The sequence below is a fragment of the Trichechus manatus genome, unplaced genomic scaffold, assembly GCF_000243295.1.
Source record: "Trichechus manatus latirostris isolate Lorelei unplaced genomic scaffold, TriManLat1.0 scaffold00085, whole genome shotgun sequence".
NCBI lineage: Eukaryota > Metazoa > Chordata > Mammalia > Sirenia > Trichechidae > Trichechus > Trichechus manatus.
In genome coordinates, this window is record NW_004444021.1 from 9,040,153 (window position 1) to 9,062,722 (window position 22,570).

General features: G+C 35.1%; 1 protein-coding gene across 3 annotated transcripts in view; it reads left to right on the forward strand.

Annotated features, from left to right (window-relative positions):
* Window positions 1–15,816, forward strand: part of DBF4 (DBF4-CDC7 kinase regulatory subunit) — a 24,488-nt gene extending 8,672 nt beyond the window's left edge. The window contains exons 3-12 of one of the 3 annotated variants that reach the window (XM_004381497.2): window positions 2,379–2,558; window positions 4,020–4,070; window positions 5,382–5,451; window positions 5,667–5,743; window positions 6,633–6,663; window positions 7,429–7,474; window positions 8,777–8,905; window positions 9,383–9,497; window positions 12,355–12,479; window positions 14,502–15,812. In XM_004381497.2, the coding sequence (XP_004381554.1) occupies window positions 2,379–2,558; window positions 4,020–4,070; window positions 5,382–5,451; window positions 5,667–5,743; window positions 6,633–6,663; window positions 7,429–7,474; window positions 8,777–8,905; window positions 9,383–9,497; window positions 12,355–12,479; window positions 14,502–15,498 (1,821 nt within the window). In that variant the 3' untranslated portion in view covers window positions 15,499–15,812. Of the gene's footprint in view, window positions 1–2,378; window positions 2,559–4,019; window positions 4,071–5,381; window positions 5,452–5,666; window positions 5,744–6,632; window positions 6,664–7,428; window positions 7,475–8,776; window positions 8,906–9,382; window positions 9,498–12,354; window positions 12,480–14,501 lie in introns of those variants that run through there. The other 2 variants (XM_023736066.1, XM_023736067.1) reach the window with 2 other exon arrangements.
* Window positions 15,817–22,570: the final 6,754 nt, after the last annotated feature.

Genomic DNA, 22,570 nt, shown 5'->3' on the forward strand with positions numbered 1-22,570 from the left:
CAGATGACAGAACCTTGCTTGCTGAAAGTGAAGAGGACTTGAAGCACTTACTGATGAAGATCAAAGACTGCAGCCTTCAGTATGGATTACACCCCAACATAAAGAAAACAAAAATCCTCACAACTGGACCAATAAGCAACATCATGATAAATGGAGAAAAGATTGACATTGTCAAAAATTTCATTTTACTTGGATCCACAATCAGTACCCATGGAAACAGAGGTCAAGAAATCAAACAACACATTGTTTTGGACAAGTCTGGTGCAAAAGACCTCTTTAAATTGTGCAAAAGCAAAAATGTCACTTAAGGACTAAAGTGTGCCTGACCTAAGCCATGGTGTTTTCAGTTGCCTCATATTTATATGAATGCTGGACAATGAATAAGGAAGACCAAAGAAGAATTGATGCCTTTGAACTATGGTGTTGGTGAAGAATATTGAATATACTATGGACTGCCCAAAGAATGAACAAATCTGTCTTGGAAGAAGTACAATCAGAATGCTCCTTAGAAGCAAGGATGGCGAGACTTTGTCTCACATATTTTGGACATGTTATCAGGAAGGATCAGAGAAGGACATCATGCTTGGTAAAGCAGAGAGTCAGCGAAAAAGAGGAAGACCCTTAACGAGATGGTTTGACAGAGTGGCTGCAACACTGGGTCTCAAGCATAACAATATATTGTGAGGATGGCGCAGGAGCGGGCAGTGTTTCCTTCTGTTGTACATAGGTTTGCAGTAAGTCGGAACCAAGTGGACAGCACCTAACAACAACAAATAGTACCTAAGAAGGACATGAAACCAATCACATTTAGGTTCATTATATAAACAGTTTTGTCTAAATACTCAAGTGGGATCTAGAACTTTTACAAGTGAGCACAAGAGACTCAGAGTATAAATCAGACACGACACATGGGGTCACCATGAGTCAGAATCAATCAAGGACAACTACCACCACCACCACCACACTGGAAGCCTGTGAATGGGTTTGGTTCTCACAGTGTTGTGGCGGTACCCAAATCAAACCAAATCCATTGCTGTGGAGCTGATTCTGACTCATAGTGACCTTATAGTAAAGAGTAGAACTGCCCCATAGGTTTTCCAAGGAGCAGCTGGTGGATTCGAACTGCCAACCTTTTGGTTGGCAATCTGAGCTCTTAACTACTGCACCACAGGTGGTGGTAGAGGTATTTTAATTTTAATTATTGACCAGGACACTGGGCTTCCCTTGAAAAACTGGAATCTCTGGCAGTGTATGAAAATGAAGAAAGTATTTGCTGTGTAAATTCTTTCACTCATTTATATTCCTACCTGGCGCTTCTGTGCATTTGAGTTTGCAATACCTGGAATAAATAAATGTGGATTCTTATTTGCTGGTCAGAGAAAGTGAATGTTGGTCAGAAAAAAAGGAAGTAGTGATTTGCACTTACATAGGGGGCCATTAGTCTCAGCAGCAATATCTGTTCAATGCTTACATGAAGTTAACTTATCTATTACACAATTTGTTTCATTTTATTTTCCCTATTTATATTGTGATATAATGGAGAAATTAGATATAGCTGTTTAAAGTATTTTTAGAAGTCTTTGGTTTTTATACATAGTTAATGTTTACTAGTATTCTACTTAGTTTAATTTTTCCTGCCTCTGGATGACAGTGATCTTCAACAACACTGACTTTAGCACATGAGGATAAATTCAGACATTTAAACAGTGGTTTTCAAACATTTTAGTAGGGAAATTCTTTTCAAACAATCTTACAATGATAAGGGCAAAGATGCCCTCTGGCAGATGCTATAGTTAATGACTTAAGAGTTGTGCTGAAAGATATGGTAGCCACTAACCACATGAAGCTATTTAAATGTAATTAACTAGATTAAATTATAATTAAATGAAATCTAAAATTCAGTTGCTCAGTCACACTAGCCACATTACATCTGCTTAGCTACACGTGACAAGTTGCAACTATACTGGACAGTGTAGATAAAGAACATTTCCATTATTGCATAAAGTGCCGCTTCAGAGCATACATGTGAGTCAGAATAACTATATTCAGATTCTGTTACTTACTTTTATACTTACTGTTGTTGCAAATCACTTAACTTTTCTGTGCCTCAGTATTCTGCGATATTATTAGTATCATAGGGTTGTTACGTGAATTAAGTTAATTAAAGTATATGAAGTACTTAAAAATAGTGTCTAGTACTTGCTGTCGTGTTGTTAGAACTCCCATTGCACTTCCTCAGCACTCAAGGTTCGGAAGAACACAGTATAAAAATCACCAATTTATAAGATATTCAGTCAAATTAACTGAAGTTTTATACTCTGCCTAGCATATGAAGCAATTTATGGTTTTTATCTTACTTAAAAATACTTTTTCTCTAGCGAGTTGAAGAATTTCTCAGCAAAGATATCAGTTATCTTATTTCAAATAAAAAGGAAGCTAAATTTGCACAAACTTTGGGTCGAATTTCTCCTGTACCAAGTCCAGAATCTGCGTATACTGCAGAAACCACTTCACCTCATCCCAGCCATGATGGAAGCTCATTTAAATCTCCAGACTCAGTAAGTATCTTAAATATGCTTTGAGGTTCTCAGAAAGACTGCCAACTTAAGGATCTCTTGATTTTCAAGAGGAGGCTAGCAGCATAGTTCATTTAGGGAGAACAGTATCTATATCGTGTATGGTTTTCCAATCATTAATAAGTTGCTGTCTTATAGAAAGGTAAATATTTTCTCGTATTACTTATATAGTCATACCCTGTATGCACTTAGAGATGTCTTTTAATTTTTAGAGTAACTTACAGCTAAAAAGTTAAAGCACATCATTGTTTTAAAGAAGAAACAAACTTCCTATTTCAGAGAAAGGGTGAGTAAACTGTGGCCTACTGGCCAAATCTAGCCCATTTGTACAGGCTAAGCATGGGTTTTACATTTTCACTGGTGGAGAAAAAAGACTATTTTGTGAAATGTGGAAATTTTATGAAATTCAGATTTCATTGTCCATAAATAAAGTCTTATTGGAACACAACCACATCTATTCATTTATATATTGTCTGTGGCTACTACAAAGGTAGGATTGAATAGTTGCTACAGAGACCGTATGGTGTACAAAACCTATAATGTGTACTGTCTAGCCTTTTACAGCAAAATGTTTGTCAACCCCTGTCCAAAATTATTGACACTACATCCCTCCCACTCTATTGCCAATGCATTGGAAGACACATGAAAGGATAAATTAAATTGATTCAGTTGGGTGTGCAGAGGGAAAGAGATTGAAATGAAATGTTTATTAATTTATCTTCTTTTTAGATTGAAGTGTAATTGGCTTTTTAAAGTTATCATCCTCAACTTAATATATTATAGCCGTTTGGGAAGTAGGGAAAATGAGAAGGAAACGAATGGAAGAAATGAGTTACATAAGTGAAAGCACTTTAAAAAAGAGAAATACATAATAGAAAGAAGGGGGAAAAAGTCAAAGAGGGAGAAAAGACTATTTAGTCCTTCAGTGAATGCTCTTCTGGAGCAAGGAGGCTGTACACCAATGATTAGTTTCAAATTCATTGTTGCTCATAGCCTTTCAACTGTTTTTTTTATAGTATTTTTATTTAAAAAGCATAATACCATGCAAAAACAGTGTATAAAGTTTAGCTGTTCACATTCTTAAATCTTCAGTTTGGTAGTAGACTAAAATGTAAGCTATTTATTTATAGGCACAAAATTCCAGTAGAACTTTGCTATTTTATTTTCATGTAGAATAGAATTTGTTATCAAATCGATCTCTTGGGGTTCTTTCTGTTGAGTTTAGTTGCTGCACTAAAAAATAATGAAACAAACTTTTTAATAGATCTTATTATAAAGACCTTAAATAAATCACTTTTCTCCATATACTTGTTGTATTGATAGCCATTAAGAGTTGTAGAAATAAAATATATTATTTAGCTATTTTATCTTTTTAATCGGTTCTCCAATAAAGTACTATAACTTTTAACTTTTTTTAATGTTTGTTTTTTGGTCTTTTTATAGGTGTGTTTAAGCAGAGGAAAATTACTAGTTGAAAAAGCTATCAAGGACCATGTAAGTTGGAACTTTAAAAATTCACACTGTATATTCTGCTATTAAAAACTCAAGTGGAAATTAGAGATGCTTTTGAAAACTTCCTTTTCGCATTTTTATAGGAAAAGCCTAAACTTTCATGGAGAAACATCTCCATCTTGTGGCCTTTTAAAATATTACTGGAGACTACTGAGGCTTTTTGTGTTTTTGTATTTTTAAATGAAATAATTTTTTTTCCTTCATTGTTGTGCTTTAAGTGAAAGTTTATAATTCAAGTTAGTTTCTCATACAAAAATTTATACATATGTGAGCCTAGTTGCTCTCCCTATACTGTGACAGCTCACCCCTCCTTTCCACCCTGAATTTCCTGTGTCCATTCAACCAGCTCCTGACCCTCTCTGCCTTCCCATCTTGCCTCCGGACAGGAGCTGCCCATTTAGTCTCATGTATGTACTTGAGCTAAGAAGCACACTCTTCGTGAGTATCATTTTATGTCCCACAGTCCAGTCTAATCTTTGTCTGAAGAGTTGGCTTTGGGAATGGTTTCAATTCTGGGCTAACAGAGAGCCCGGGGTTCACGTCTTCCGGTATCCCTCCAGTCTCAAACAAACCACCAAGTCTGGTCTTTTTACTAGAATTTGAGTTCCGCACCCTACTTTTCTCCTGCTGTGTGAGGGACTCTCTGTTGTGTTCCCTGTCAGGGCGGTCATTGGTGGTAGCGGGCACCATCTAGTTCTTCTGGTCTCAAAGTTGATGAAGTCTGATTTATGTGGCCCTTTGTGTCTCTTGGGCTAATACCTTCTTTGTGTCCATGGTGTTCTTTATTCTCCTTAACTCCAGGTGGGTTGGGACCAATTGATGCATCTTAGATGGCTGCTCGCTAGCTTTTAAGACTCCAGACGCCACTCACCAAAGTGGGATGCAGAACATTTTCTTAATTAAGTTTGTTATGCCAGTTGACCTACATGTCATCTGAAAACCATGGTCCCCAGACCCTTGTCCTACTACTGTGTCCCTCGAAGTATTTGGGTGTATTCAGGAAACTTCTTAGCTTTGCTTTAGTCCAGTTGTGGTGACGAAATAACTCCTTAAAATATGCCCTATGTTGTACAGTAAATTGTCAAGAACTTGAGACTAGTAAGCAGGACTGATTTTAGAAATTCTAAAAAAAAATTTAATGTCCTCCTTACTATTGTAACTCTATAGGATCTGTTCTGAATAACAGCCTCTGTGACATTAAGCATCAAATAATTGAGTGATTTTTAAATTTATCTCATTTAAAATAGTGATTTTCTATAAAAACTACCAAACTTTATTTTGTTTTTTTTATAGGATTTTATTCCTTCAAATAGTATATTATCAAATGCCTTATCATGGGGAGTAAAAATTCTTCATATTGATGGTAAGGATTTTATAATTTTTTTTTCTTAAAATATTTTTTGTAAGTACCCATCTCTGTCTCTCGGTTCCTCACCTTACACAGTGAGAATTCTGATCTCAGGGGATACTTGTAATGATAATTCCTTCATCTAATTTACTACAACTGTAAGAGAATAGCAGTGTTTCACTCCCAAGGCTAAAAATGCTAATCTTAAACCCTTCTTTCTTTTAATAAAGACATTAGATACTACATTGAACAAAAGAAAAAAGAGTTGTATTTACTCAAGAAGTCAAGCACTTCCATGAGAGATGTGGTATGTCTTTCTTTAATTTTTAAACTAATTTTAAAAAGTGCCTAAAATACTTGTAAGGCTACTGGTTTTCTTGAAGAGAGTGAAATATTAATTTTAAGTAGATTGTGAAAGGCTATGTATGTATATTGCAAATCCCATAGCAACTATTAAGCAAAACAGATCAACCAAACAAAAAACAGAGGCAAAGAGCCAATAGATAAATCTTCAAATAATCCAAAAAAAGCAGGAAAGGGGAAAATGGAATAAAACACAGAGGGGATCAACAGAAATTTAACAGTAAATTGGTAGGTCTGAATCCAACTGTATCAACAATTCCATTAAGTATAAATCAATTAAACATACTAATGAAAAGACAGAGATTGCCATACTTAAAAGAAGATAATCAAATACTGTACAAGAAACTCATTTTAATATGAAGCCTATGTTAAAGGTAGAAGGATGTAAAAAGATAAACTATGCAAACACTAATCAAAAGAAAGCCAGATTGGCTATATTAATACCAGACAAAGTGGATTTCAGACTAAGGAATATTACCAGGAACTGAGAGGGACCTTACACAATGACAAGAGTCAATTCACCAAGAAGATATAAAAATACTAAATGTGTACACACCTAACAGCAAGCTTCAAAATACACAAATCAAAAACTGGTAGAACTGAAAGGAAAAATAGAGAAATCCACAAATATATATGTATATATTTATGATAGTTTAACTTGTTTGGTTGAGTTGATTTTTAAAAACAATTTTTTTCCATAAAAAATAATCACTGCTTATATGGCATTTTTCTATATAATTGTTTTTATCTTGAGGATATTGAAATTGCAGTTGCTGTTAGACATGGTACTTTCAAACCCAGTATTTTCACTGAATCTTTTTTTTTTTTAAAAGGGGAAAAGAGTTTGTACTCAGAAAACAAGAAGTAAGTATTTCGATATCCGTAAACATGTTTGGTTTGCTTTTAGAAAATAGAACAAATCGTATAAATCATATTAAAAATCATGTAAAGAAACCCTGTAAGTGATTTATTCAAAAATTCGTAACCTTTTTCTGTAATATGGATGACGCCTGTGGCAGTCAGGTGAAGCTTGTGGACCCCTCCTCAGAATAATGTTTTAAAAAGCATACAATAAAATCACTGAATTACCAAGAAAACCAATTACCAAAATGCAGTTATAAAAATATATATTGTTGTTATATAGTGATATAAATGTTTCTTTATCATCACATTAAATACAAGTTCTAGCAGTGATTCTAATTATTATGTAATTTTGAAGTGATGAGCATGTTGATGCTTTGAGATATCTGCAATAATGAATATAATATAAAAATGTCTCTTTCTATTGGTATCAAAGTTACTGATAATAATGTGTTTTGTTGCTTATATTCATAATTGGAGGAAATATTAAATTTCAGTTAGGGGCTAGTGAAAATAAAAGTGGAATTTTTTTCCTCTTTAATAGATCTTCCTGCATTCTGTGAAGGCTCCGTTCAGTTTAAGAATCTCAGAATGTAAACAGCTTTTGTTATTTTTAGAAATGGGGGATATTGGCAAACACTTCCCCTGAGGTTTAAAATTTTGAAATGGATACTTAGGTTTTTCTTGACTAGAGGATTTTTAAAAGTAAAATAAAATAAGAATCCTATGTTTACAAGTACTTAATATCTTGTTTTGTATTTTTTTAAGCAGGTAGACTCAAAAAGCCTTTTGTAAAGGTAGAAGATATGTGCCGGTAAGTATAAGTCTCTTCTGTATAATTTAAGTGCAATACTAAAGGGGAAAGTCTCCTAACTAATTAGGTACCTTTATGCTAGATTTGGAGCCCTGGTAGTGCAGTGGTTAAGAACTAGGCTGCTGACCAAAAGATCAGTAGTTTGAATACACCACCCGCTCCTTGGAAACCCTATGGGGCAGTTCTTCTCAGCCCTGTAGGGTCACTAGGAGTCAAAATCGACTTGACGGCAGTGGGTTTGGTTTGTTTTTTTGGATGCTAGATTTATATTATATTAATGTGCATGTGGCACAAGTTACAGAAAATAGCATTACTTAATTTGGACTCAAGGATCAAATTTAGTTTCAGTATGTTGTAGACAATATTTCTTTGAAATACCCACTTTAGAGAAATAATGGAAACAACTCATTTTTAGTATGTATCTCAAATAACCATTTTCTGGCCAAATGCAGTACCATACAATTTAGAACTACTACTTATAGGTTCCTCCCACATTTGTGAAAAAGAGAAATTATTAGGTACTATTTGGAAATAACGGAAACCCTCGTGGTGTAGTGGTTAAGTGGTACGGCTGCTGACCAAAGGGTCGGCATTTCAAATCCACTAGACGCTCCTTGGAAATTCTATGGGGCAGTTCCGCTCTGTCCTAAGGTTTGCTATGAGTCGGAATCGAATCAATGGCAACGAGATTGTTTTTTTTTTTTAATTTGGAAATACAAGGAGCCCTGATCGCACAGTGGTTAAGTGCTCAGCTGTTAACAAAGAGGTTGGCAGTTTGAACCCACCCAGCAGCTCTCTTGCCATAAAGATTAAAAAATCCCATGAGGCAGTTGTACTCTGTCACATGGGGTCGGTATGAGTCAGAGTCAACTCAGTATATCGCCTAACGACAACAATTCAGAAATACAAAATCTGAGTATAGCACATAATTTGGTAGTTTTCCAAAAGTATATCATCACTCTGAAACATATGTTTGTAGGACAATCTTAATGAAGATTATAGATACAAATAAAATAGTTTGGCATGGGAAAAATTTCTCTTGACTTTACTTTCTCAAACATTTTAAATGTGTGGCTGATTCTTTTGGGTACTACTGAAGTGCCAAAGGTGTGTTGAATGCTTCTTTTTAAGAAATGTGTTACTGTGAACAAAAATACAATTCAAAATCAGGCCTAGAAATTGGCTGTTAGAAGGGAAGCCTAACTGATTTCTGTTATTTCAGATTCCAGTTGAATTATATGACTAAAACTTGTTTCTTTTCATCATAGAGAATCTCATGTATTTGTCTTTTTATTTTTTTAGATTTTATAGACCATTTTATCTTCAGTTGACCAACATGCCTTTTATAAATTATTCTATCCAGAAGCCCTGCAGTCCATTTGATGTGGATAAGCCACCTAGTATCCAAAAGCAAACTCATGTTAAACTGAGGTTGGTTTGAATCTTTACTTTTAGAAGGAATATTATTCAGAATATCATCTCAAGTAATTTTTTTTTATCTTTTTAAGCAAGCATTTAAAATAATACATTTTACACCATGGTGTTATGTGTATGTGGCTGTGTATCTGTCCCTAATCACTATTCTGGTTAATTTTCCTTTTGTGTATTTTTATTGCCTTATGCAAGGTTTGAAATCTGAATCTGTTTTAAGTATGTCAAGTTTGGGCACTTTAGATAGAGGCACGGGAGGTACTTGAAAATAATAATGTGTTGTTTCTCTTAAGAGATCTGAAATACTCTCTAGATATCTTTACAATTCTTAAATTTTAAAAATTTACATTCTTTGATTCTTAAAAATGTTTATTTGCTAAGAAAATCTCTAATCAAATTACTTCAGATTATATAAATTTTACAAAGTATTCCTTATGTTTAGTAGTTAATTCCTTTACCATATATCTCTGTTATCAGAATCCAAACAGATGGTGATAAACACGATGGAACGCCAATTCAGCTCCATCTGAAAGAGAAGAAAAAAAAAGGATATTGTGAATGTTGCTTACAGAAATATGAAGATCTCGAAACTGTAAATGTGATTTTATATTTAGGGGATTGATGTTTCTAAAACCATAAGTAGTGTTTGCTGTTTAAATTTAGCTTATTCTTCAGACTGTGGTTTATAATTTTATAAGTAGTTTTCGTTGTCTTTGGTAGAAATATTTTAAAATTTAAGAACCCTACTATGTACCAGTCACTTCTGCATGAACAGCATTTAACAAATCAATTCCTTGTCCTTATGAAGACTACATTGTAAGGAGGGGGGTAGAAAGGTAACCACAGGACAAAAACATAAAATGTACATAGGGAATGTTACATAATTGGTATGACAAAACATAAACCTGGAATGGAGATGTTGCTATTTGTTTAGACTAGACAAGGAGTACCTAACTGATACGGTGCCATTTGAATTGGAGAACTGGAAGAAGTGAGATAACAAGACTTATTTATATCTGAGGGAGCAGCATTCCAGGCAAAGGGAACAGCAAGTGCAAAAGCCTTAAGATAAAGTGATTGATGAGATCAGAGAACAGCTAATGGAGGCCTGGTGGTGACAGAATGGCCAGATTGTGTATGTATCTTAAAGGTGGGGCTAAGAGGATTTGCCAGTGAATTGAATATGGGGAATGACAGAAGTGATGAGTCAAGAATGACTCTAAAATAGGCCTGAGCAGGTTTGTCATTTACTAATGAGAGGAGAAGAAAGTGAAGAGAATTCTTTGAGGTAGCAGAAAGAGAAATACAATAGTTGAAAGGGTATTTGGGATCAAGAGAGAAATTTTAAAGATGAGAGCTATTACAGTTTGTAAGCTAATTAAAAGAGCAAGATCCATGCTGCTTGGGTTTGAATCCTGGCTTCCTGTCTGTGTGACTTTGGACAGTGCCTGGCACTTAGTAAGTTTTTAATAAATGTTAACTGCTATTATTTGAATTATTAATATTTAAAATAGTAGGGAGGTTTGTTGTGGTGTTTGGTTTTGGTAGAAGATGGTGGGAAAGCTAAGGACAAAGAGTAATATTTTAAAATACCTGATTTCATAAACTATCTCTGTTTTCAGACTATTAGTTGACATTTGTTTTATAACCCAAAAGACAGTAGTACTTTTTCTGTGTTTTGCTTACATAATAAACGAAAAATAGAAATATGGGTAACAGTTAAAATTTGTTTTTAATCAGAAGCTAAAATATCTCAGAAATATTTTCTTTTTTCAAAAATCATTTTGAAAATTGAAACTATAGATTGGTCCTGAAATGTTACTTTGCTGTTATAGCAGCAAACAATTTAGAATGGATGTTTTCCTGAATATCAGTTTTATGATCCTAATCTGATACTCAGAAAATGTTGGGGATACAAAATGAAAAACTTGGCCACTTGTTGCCACAAAAAAGGAAAATTAGCAAAGCTAGACGTTCGGATTGGTATTTTTAAATGTTTTGTACACTTTTCACTTACATGTATATTCTTAGTCACTAAGAATAAATATTGTTTATTGAGTCTTACATTTCACACTGATTTGGTTCTACCTATAATCAAGGCATTTATTTAAGAAATATATTTGAATACTGGAAATAAAGCAACAACAGCGTAGATCTATCTTATGATCTGGCAGAGAAAATAGATATCATTTATTTGCAAGTGTGATGAGTGTCAAAAAAGTGGAAGTACAAGGTGCAGTGGTAATAATGTGGTTTCTTAACCTAGAATAAGGGTCATAGAAGGCCCAGCTGAGGAAGTGACATTTAAATCATAATCTAATGAATGACTGAGAGCCAGGTGAAGGTAGAAGGGAACCACACAAAAGTTGGAGGTTTTACTTTATTAACATTTTTCCCTTCCAAAAATGTGAATAAACTGAATGCAAATATAGATTTGTTTTTTTAAAAAAATTTTAATCATTTTTCATTTGTTTAACAGTACTGGACATATAAAATTTATACACGGTAAATTATTTTGAAAGTAAGGTCAGATGTATTCCAGAATGTTGTGGAGACCTTTTTGTGACCATTGGAGAGTTTAGTTTTGGGAAATATAATCCAGTCATCAAAACTTAGAATTATGTGATGCTAGGGAAATAGAAATGAGGTTTTCCATGGTCATCTTGATACAAGCTTGTAGATATAATTCCTTGATAAGCAAACAAATGACAGGATCTAGTTTGGACATTTCACCCATTCAGAGGGAATTGTGTTTCCTCAGAGTTTTATCCCGATGAACTGTGAACTTGTTTACTTTTGTTCTTGACTACTCTTAAGATTGAGAATAACTTCTGTACAGTCTATTGTGAAGCACTAGTTAATTGAGATCATTTATTTGCTCATTCATAAATATGTTCTTCAAGTAAGAATTTTTTCTTGTTTTTATACAGCATTCAGTGTGGTTCGTTTGCTTGTTTAATCTGTTTTCTAGGTTCCTGTATGTTTTGGATTCTTGTGTATTAAAGTATATTTCACTCAATATTTTATTAGCCCTGCCCTACTTACTTAGTGGTAATTGTGTAAGGATAAAATATAGTAGAGGGAAAAATGCTTTCTAAAAATAGTAGCACACATTAAGTGCTAGATGTTACTGTTATTTTTTCTCATCATTATCTTCATTTTCTGATAAAACTCATTTTTTTCAGCTCCATTGTAACCACAGGTTAGTTAGTACTTGACTTTTCTCACTGAACAGTGAAAAGGCTGTGAAAATTAAAACACTTTTAGTGATTTCTCAGAGTTGTTATTTTTTATTTCTTAGCATCTTTTAAAGTCAAGTAAAGGATATTTTCATTGGAATAGTTATTGGAAAACTAATTTTAGAGGCCTGGAAATGTTAGGAAACCTGAACAAAAAGACATATATTGGTTTTTTAAAATATAGTTATATGTTTTTATATTTTATTTTAGCATCTTCTATGTGAACAACACAGAAACTTTGCACAGAGCAACCAATATCAAGTTGTTGATGATATCGTATCTAAGTTAGTTTTTGACTTTGTGGAATATGAAAGAGACACACCTAAAAAGAAAAGGTAATTTAGCAATATAAGTTTAAAGATTCACTAAAATATTAATCTGTTTATTAAACTAAAAATAAGAATTTGCTCTTCTTAGAAGGAATATGTATTATCAGAATGTAAACATGGTTCAGAACTAATTATTTCTTCCCTCTTTGCCCCACCCGATTACCAAAAGTGCTTGCTTTAGATTACTTTTAAGGTCTCCTTGACAATAATATAGTTTAGAACAGGAGTGGGCAAACCTTTTCTGTAAAGAGCCAGATAGTAAATATTTTAGGCTTTATGAGACATAGGTCTCTGTTGCAACTGCTGAACTTTTCCATTATAGTATGAGAGCAGCCACAGACAATATGTGGCTGTGTTCTAGTAAAACTTTATTTAGAAAAATAGACAGCAGGCTGGATTTGGCCTGTGGGCTATAGTTTGTCAACCCCTAGTCTAGAATGATAAAGTTAACCATCTACTCAGGCTAAAAAGGCTCATAAAATTTTTAGAAAAGAGGTTTTAAAAAACCTTTTGCCACTTGCCTCTCATTTCATAGTCTTCTTTATATTTTCACTAAATGTCTCTCCTTAAACTCTTTGCAGTAAAACTTACTAAAGGTACTGACAGGACTTTTATGTGTGGATAATTGTGTTCAGTGTACAACTGCACATTGACAAAATGGTACTGGTTAGGTTATTCCCATAAATCTAAAATAAGAGTAAGAAATGCTTTCATATGGATATACCCTAGAGTTGATGATAGCCGACTAGGTTATTCAGTTCTTAATGTCTTTACGTTAAATCTTAAGACATAAAGATGATTAGAAAATATGATACCAAGATACAGCTTCTGGAAAATAACTAGAAAGCTTTTTGGCTAGATCTATGTAGAATAATTTTTAAACCTCAAATTTCTGTAACATTCAGATTGGTTGTTCATGACTGATTTAATAATACGGCATTTGGAGACGAGGCATATTTCCAACTAGTAAAACTATGTTGGCTACTATAAGAATTGAAAATTCCCTAAAAACAGTCTTCAGCAAAATTTCAAAATATTATTTATATTTATAAGCTGAATCTTGCTTAATCACTTATCTTAATTATCCTTAATTTATTATCTGCACTGTTTTTACCTCTGTTGGCAAGTCACCTAGGCTTCTCTGGACTTAAAAGGAGAGAACAGTGTTGGATTAGTGTTTTTCCATCCCCCCCACCAACATTTGTTCAAAGGAAATCCATAAATGAAAGTATAAACAAAACAGTATAAAAGGAACCATTCTGCTTGAAGAGGCAGGTGGAGTTCTATATTTCTCATTGTTATCTTTGACATGTGTAATATAAAATATAATTGGTGAGCTGTTAACTTTCTTTCTATCCATATATAATCTAGGATTGTCTAATACAAACTAGCATCCAAAGGATATCAAGATGCTCCAGGAAGAAAAGGGTTTCACATCAAATATGTGTGTGAAACTTAAGTATTACTAATTATTCATCTCTAGAAGAACAGTTACTAAGTTTCCAGCTTACTTTGATATTAAATATTTAAAATTAAATATAAATAAAAAATGTTTCTGCCTCAATTTTCCCCCAAAATAACCATTCTTTACATTGCTGTGTAAAATGAGGAGACAAGCTTTAGTGTAAATCAGAGCACAGGAATTACAAAATATTTCAAGATAATGAAAACAGAATTGGTAGCAGATCTCAATCACTTTACTGTCATCTTTCTTTGATTTACATAATTGAAAGTAGTTTTAAACACCAAATCCAGGTATTGGTTACCTCTGTGAGGGAAGGGGAAGAATGCAGATGAGAAAGGGTATCCTAGGATTTTCAGTTATATGTGTAAAGTTTTATCACTTCAAAAACATCTGAAGTAAATTTGGCAAAATGTTAAGATTTCTGTACTTTTGTAATGTTTGGTAAGCTACATAAGTTTGTGAAATAGTTTAAAAGATAATTTTACTGATTTAATTTTTTCTAACTACTGAAATTTATTTTGATAGCGATTATTTTAATTCTTTCTTTTTTTCCCACTATGAAGAATAAAATACAGTGTTGGATCCCTTTCTCCTCTTACTACAAATGTCCTTAAGAAGACTGAACTAAAAGAACAACTAGAATTGCCGCATATTCCTCAGAAGGACTTCAGGGAAAATAATAATATACAGGCAATCGAGCAGAATTTCCTGTATAAAGAAACCCAGGAAGCTGAACAAGAGCTTGTGTTTATTTCAGAACCCACCACCTGCCCTTCAAGTGAACCAAGAGGACTCTATGAGAAAAAGACTGATAAATGTCCCATATTAAATACAGCTGAAAATGACATTAAACAGAATTTTACAAACACAAACCTGCCTTCACATAAAAATAAACAAGAATGTATTCTTGATGTTTCTGAAAATAAGTTAATTATAAATGAAAGTAATTTGGAAGAACTAAAGGTGAATTGCTGTCAATGTAGACTACAGACACCTATACAAGTTTCCAATTTCAGTAAGGATAATAGTGCATCTCAACTGAAACAAAAGTCAGATATTGTACTTTTTCCAGCAAAGGATCTGATGGTAAAGGACCTTAACTCAATATTTGGTCACGATTCTGGTCTGACAGCAACCAACAGTTCACAAGAGCACCTAACAATTCAAGCAAAGACTCCATCCCATAACCCTCCTGGGGAATCCAGTGAATGTAACCTCAAGAATATGGATAGTTTACCTCCTGGTAAAATCCACCGGAAAGTGAAATTATTATTAGGAAGAAAGAAAAAAGAAAATCTGGAACCAAACGTGGAATTAGATAAGAAAAGAACTGAATTTCGTATTACCCAAGAAGAAAACAGAATTTGTAGTTCACCAGTGCAGTCTTTACTGGACTTATTTCATACTAGTGAAGAAAAATCAGAATTTTTGGGTTTCACAAGCTACCCTGAAAACAGTGGTACATGTGATGCTTTAGATATTTGGGAAGAAGAAAATTCAAATAATCTGTTGTCAATGTTTTTTTCTTCCCCTTCAAATTCTACATTTACTGGCTTTTAGTCCCTTAAAAATGTATACTTTTTAGAAGTGATAAGGATCATATTCTTGAAATTTTTATAAATATGTATAAAAATTCTTAGGATGTTCTTGCCAACTTTGTTTACAGAACCATATGTAAATATAAACAATAAAGGTAATGTTTGCATTTTTCTATAGAATTGAATACTTATTAATTGTAGGATAAACTTCCGACTCATTTTGTTTATTGTTTATTAAATAGATTCCTATGCTAATGACAACAGCACCTATAAAAACCTAAATTTCATATGGAAGGGAACAGATTTTATATATTTGAGTTGTGGAAATCATTATCAGAAACATGGACACTTTTACATTAGTACTTTCCTGTACAAATATAGTTTACATAAAATACATCTAGTCCATGTTCTTAACCGAAATTGAATTTTTTAAGGTATTTATGCTGGTGGTAATTTTTTTTTTTTTTTTAATTTCCTCAGTTAATGGTTTTACCTGGCTTAGGTGACCCGCACAGGAGGTGGAGGTGGGAGGGGAGGAATTTGTGTTATGCCCTTTACTCCACAATTGATGTAAGAAATCAGCAGTGATAGTCTAGATATAGTATACTTATATTTTTACAAGAGGGTGACCTACTTGGCACTGAGAAGTTAACTATTTGTAGAGATAAATAGAAGCCAGAAAGAAATAACTTTAAGAGATTACCATATGGAATATAATACTTTCCCCACTGTGCTTACCTTTGTAAATAACTTTGCAAATCTTCTCTACCGCCTAATTTGATAGCAGCAAATGAAAGAAAGGATGGCATTGAGCTCTAGATAGCTGTAGTTTTGAAATATATATATGAGAATTGCCTTTGATCTGGCACTGGGCAATACGATCATTTGGAGGAAGAAAAAATTCAAGTATAAGAAAAATATGAACTGTCTTCTCTGCAATAGAGGGTATAAGAGGCATTTGACTTTGAGTATATTCTTATGAGAGTAAGTAATTTACAACCAGTGGCAGTTTTTCACTGTAAAAATTGATGCCACAGAACATTATACACATTATTGCTAAAAACTAACTTTGGTTATTTGTCTTGTTTAGAATCCTGTATGGCTCCCAAAATATTAGTTCATAATTTTATTTGTACATTATTATTTTGACAGTATTGATGAAAAAAACTGACTTTTCAACATCTTTATACCAGTACCTTAAATAGGATCAATGAAAGATCCTTTACAGTGCATACATGCAAACTTTATTTCCAATATAAATTGATACTGTAGGATTTTCTTTCACAAATGCATGTGTATGCATGTGAATCTGTTCAGGTTTACAGACAGCCTTCTAAAAAGCTACATGAAACTTGGAAAATTATTTTCAATTTTTTTACTTCAATTTTTACCTCTAAAAAAAAAATCCAAATAATTAAAAGGTATTTAAACTTGCTCTGTGATCCTTTGACTTTAGAGTGACAATCTTCAATTTGCGGTGGTGCTATTTGTCAGCTCTCACAATTGTTTAGAGTCATACCTTAGTTGTATTTAATAGGGAAACAAGGCTTAAGCTGAACCCTCCTACTATGCCTTCTCAACCTTAATTTTTTACACTATTTCGAACTATTATTTTGAATATTGGACTTTTAAAACACCCTAAGGGCTTTATAATGAGTACTGTACTTTTAAAAAGTGCTTAAATTCCAGTTTATTTGGAACAAGTCTATAAATTATAACAGGGTCATCACAGTTTGTGTGGGTTGTACTATGCAGATGGGCACCCAACCAAGGGGACGAGTGCAGGTACAGATCCAGCCTGCAATCTGATCAAGTATTATGACATGTTTTTACAAGTTCCAAGCAATAAGTTAGCCTTTCTGTATAAAGAAGCAACATTATACACCTGTGCAGAATGGTGATTCTGCATAACTTCAATTAAAAAACAGAATTTAACAAGCCTTTTCCCATAAATTAGCAGCATTTTTAAGGCAGTATTAGAGGGAAGCAGCCTCTTTAAAATCCCATCCCCACACCTCCCCAAAAATCTGTATTTAGGAAGAGCGCTGGACCATCAAAGATACAAAAATGATTTTGTCAGCAAAATGTAATAAAATCCTCAAGGCAAGAAAAGTACATCTCAGCTTTGAACACTGGTAGAACAGCATGGGACGGGGGAAAAAAGATGAACAATAAAGGAAGAGAAACCAAAAACCAGATTAAGACATAAGCATACTCAGCCATACCTACTGAAGGATACCATCAATTCCTTAGAAAAGAACTCAAAATTCTTTGTTGTCCTTGTATATTACTTGTAGTTTATTTTACTTGGTTGTGCTTAAATGTGAATCACACTGTTAAGTTCAGTCATCTTCAGTACTTATGCTGACTTCCTCAAATCCCAAATATTTAAACGATTATTGGGACTACATGAATCCTGTCAAATTATCAAATTTAATAAAACCAAGAAAACGGCATCTGTAGAAGTTTTCCTTAAAGTTTTGTTTTGGTTTGTTTTTTAAATCACCAGCATTCAGCTGTGTGGATCATAGAAATTATGGATAACATTGCCAAGAATGGGAATTCCAGAACACTTAATCGTGCTCATGAGGAACCTGCACATAGATCAAGAGGCAGTCGTTCGAACAGAACAAGGGGATACTGCGTGGTTTAAAGTCAGGAAAGGTGTGCGTCAGGGTTGTATTCTTTCACCATACCTATTCAATCTATTCTGAGCAAATCAGAGAAGCTGGATAATATGAAGAACATGGCATCAGGATTGCAGGAAGGCTCATTAACAACCTGCATTATGCAGATGACACAACCTTGCTGAAAGCAAAGACTTGAATTTACTGATGAAAGACTATAGCCTCCAGTATGGCTTACGCCTCAACATCAAGAAAACAAAAATCCTCACAACTGGACAAATAAGCAATATGATAAACAGAAAAGATTGAAGTTGTCAAGGATTTCATTTTACTTGGATCCACAATCAACATCCACGGAAGCAGCAATCAAGAAATGAAATGACGCATCACATTGGGCAAATCTGCTGCAAGAGACCTCTTTAAATTGTTAAAAAGCAAAGACGTCACCTTGAAGACAAAGGTGCGCTTGATCCAAGCCATAGTGTTTTCATGTGAAAGCTGGACAATGAATAAGGAAGACCAAAGAAGAATTGGCTCCTTTGAATCATGGTGTTGGCAAAGAACATTGAATATACCATGGACTGACAAAAGAATGAACAAATCTTGTCTTAGAAGAAGTAGAGCCAGAATGCTCCTTAGAAGCAAGGATAGCGAGCCTTCGTCTCACATACTTTGGACATGTTATCAGGAGGGATCAGTCCCTGGAGAAGGACATTGTGCTTGGTAAAGTAGAGGGTCATCAAAAAAGAGGAAGACCCTCAACGAGATTAATTGGCCGCAACAATGTGCTCAAGCATAACAACGATTTTGAGGATAGCGCAGGACCAGGAGGTGTTTCGTTCTGATGTGCCCAGGGTCACTATGAGTCAGAACCGACTTGACGGCACCTAATAGCAACAACAACATCAGCAAAAATTTGACTATATGCTCCAGTGTAAGTATGTATGTGTGTGTTATAGGACATAGTCCCTGGATGGTCCAAATGATTAAGCACTGGCCGCTAACTGAAAGGTTAGAGGTTTGAGTGTACCCAGAGGCACATTTAAACAAAGGGTTGACGATCTACTTCAGAAAAATCAGCCACTGAAAACCCTATGGAGTATAGTTCTACCCTAACACACATGGGGTAGCCATGAGTCAGAATTGACTCAAAGGCAACTGGTAGTGGTGGAGTCTACTAATATATAAAGTTTTGAACATGAGAAAATTTTAAAGGAAGAAAAAAAATACATGGAATTTTTTAAACTAATGTGTTTTACTAATGGTACTCAAACTCTTTGCTCACTAAAAATACACTATTAAAATATTTTCTAAAAGTTAAAAGTACCTGTATAAAGTAACTGGATAGCTAGTTCTCTATACATGCTCATTAAAAAAATCTTTGGTTAAAAAAATCTTTTTTTTTTTTTTAGTTTCATACTGTGTGGAATGTTTTCTAAGGAGTGCCTTTGGACCTCAGCTGACCCCCAAACCCAGAAACCCATTGCTGTCAAGGTGAGTCTGACTCAGTGACACTATAGGACACAGTAGAACTACCCCATAGGGATTCCAAGGCTGTAGACTTTACTGAAGCAGATTACCACATCTTTCTCCTGTAGAGTGACTGGTGGGTTTGAACTGCCAACCTTTCAGTTAGCAGCCAAGCGCTTAACCATTATGCCACCAGGGCCCCTTCAGCTGACCCCACAGGGGCCTTTTCAGTTGTCCTAAGTTAGGTGAAGATGATAAGTCATTGCATGTGGGTCACTCCAGGAAGGCGCATGACCATGGGACAATCCTTGAAGGTGCAGACAGCTAGAAGGTATCTACTGTCAGTATTGCCAGCTGCTGGGCAACAAGCTCTTTAGTCAAAAGGGATCAGGATCAATTTCCTCTACCAGGACGTAACTCCTTGCCAAGACACCCAAAGTGGCCAGGTGGTAGTTGCAGTTTATAATTCAACAGGAGTTGCTTGGATGGGATGCACAAATTCCAGGTGAGTCCTCTGGAGTATTCCCAGATTCTATTTCTGATCCTGGTATTTGAGTGTATTAATTATAATACCACTAACTTATGAATTATGTCCCCTAAAAAGGTACTGTAAATCCTAACCCCTATACTTGTAGTTACAATCCCATTTGGGAATGGGTTTTCTTTGTTAATGAGGCAGTATTAGTGTGGGGTGTGTCTTAAGTCAGAAGCCTTGGTGGCACAGTGTATAAGCACTCAGCTGCTAACTGGAAGGTTGGTGGTTCAAACCCACCAGCTGCTCCTCGGGAGAAAGATGTGGCAGTTTGCTTCTGTAAAGATTTACAATTTTGGAAACCCTATGGGGCATCTGTACTCTGTTCTACAGGCTCACTATGAGTTGGAATTGACTCAACAGCAGTAGGTTTAGTTTTGGTTTCTGAGTTTTAAGTCAATCTCTTTTTGAGATGTAAAAGCAGATTAAGCAAACAAGTGAGCACAAATGGAGGGGAAGAAACATGCCACATGATCACCAAGGTATCTACAGTAAAAAGAGACAAGGATTTTAACCACAGAGGACAGAGACAGCACCTTCCCCTACAGCGGGTGCCCTGAATTCAGACTTCTAGCCTCCTAAACTGAAAAAATAAATTTCTGTTCGTTAAAGCGACCCACTTGTGGTATTTCTCTTAAAGCAGCACTAAACTAAGACTTCTGTAACAAATAAACTCTAAAATACCAGTGATTTACTACTAGAGAAGTGTACTTTTAGTCAAGGAAAGTCAGCTGGTGTCATCAGGTAGTAGAAATAAGGAGGTGTGGACTCTTGGTTCCACTCTGCTATTTAAAGAGCCAGCTGATTGAGCTCAAGGTTACCTACTTGTCAACATCCAGTCAGCAGATGGAAGGTATATTAGTTTTGTATTGCTGCTGTAACAAATTATCACAAACTTGTTGCCATCGAGTCAGTTCCGACTCATAGGGACCCTATGTATGACAGAACGAAACACAGCGCAGTCCTGCACTGTCCTCACAATTGTTGGTATGCTTGAGCCCATCATCACTGCAGCCACTGTGTCATTCCATCTTGCAGAGGGTAGTCTTCTCTTTTGCTAACTCTCTACTTTACCAAACATGATGTCCTTCTCCTGGGACTGGTCCTGATAACATGTCCAAAGTACATGAGATGAAGTCTCGCCATACTTCTAAGGAGCATTCTGGCTGTACTTCTTCCAAAACAGATTTGTTTGCTCTTTTAGCAGTCCATGGTATATTCAATTTTCTTCTCCAACACCACAATTCAAAGGCATCAATTCTTCTTCAGTCTCCTTTATTCATCGTCCAGCTTTCACATGCATAGGAGGCGACTGAAAACACCATGGCTTGGGTCAAGCGCACCTTGGTCTTCAAGGTGACATCTTTGCTTTAAAGAGGTCTTTTGCAAGCAGATTTGTCCAATGCAATGCGTCTTTTGATTTCTTCACCCCTGCTTCCATGGGCGTTGATTGTGGATCCAAGTAAAATAAAATCCTTCACAACTTCAATCTTTTCCCTGTTTATCATGATGCTCTTATTGGTGCAGTTCTGAGGATTTCTGTTTTCTTGATGTTGAGGTGTAATCCATACTGAAGGCTGTAGTCTTTGATCTTCATCAGGAAGTGCTTCAAGTCCTCTTCACTTTCAGCAAGCAAAGTTATGTCATCTGTAAAATGCAGGTTGTTGATGAGTCTTCCTCCAATCCGAATGCCCCGTTCTTCACATACTCCAGCTTCTCGGATTATTTCGTCAGCATACAGATGGAATAGGTATGGTGAAAGGATACAAACCTGATGCACACGTTTCCTGACTTTAAACCATGCAGTCTCCCCTTGTTCTATTTGAAAGACAGCCTCTTGATCTATGTACAGTTTCCTCATGAGCACAAGTAAGTGTTCTGGAATTCCCATTCTTGGCAGTGTTATCCATAATTTGTTATGATGCACACAGTCTAATGCCTTTGCATAGTCAATAAAACACAGGTAAACATCTTTCTGGTATTCTCTGCTTTCAGCCAGGGTCCATCTGACATCAGCAATGATATTCCCAGTTCCATGTCCTCTTCTGAATCTGGCTTGAGTTTCCGGCAGTTCCCTGTCGATATACTGCTGCGTTCGCTTTTAAATGATCTTCAGTAAAATTTTACTTGAGTGTGATATTGATATTGTTCGATAATTTCCTCATTCAGTGGGATCAACTTTCTTGGGAATGGGCATAAATATAGATCTCTTCCAGTCGGCTGGCCAGGTAGCTGTCTTCCAAATTTCTTGGCATAGACGGGTGAGTACTTGCAGCGCTGCATCCGTATTCCGTCAGTTCCTTAAGCCTTGTTTTTTGTCAATGCCTTCAGTGCAGCTTGGACTTCTTCCTTCAGTACCATTGGTTCCTGCTTATATGGTACTTCTGAAATGGTTGAATGTCGACCAGTTCTTTTTGGTGTAGTAACTGTGTTCCTTCCACCTTCTTTTGATGCTTCCTGAGATG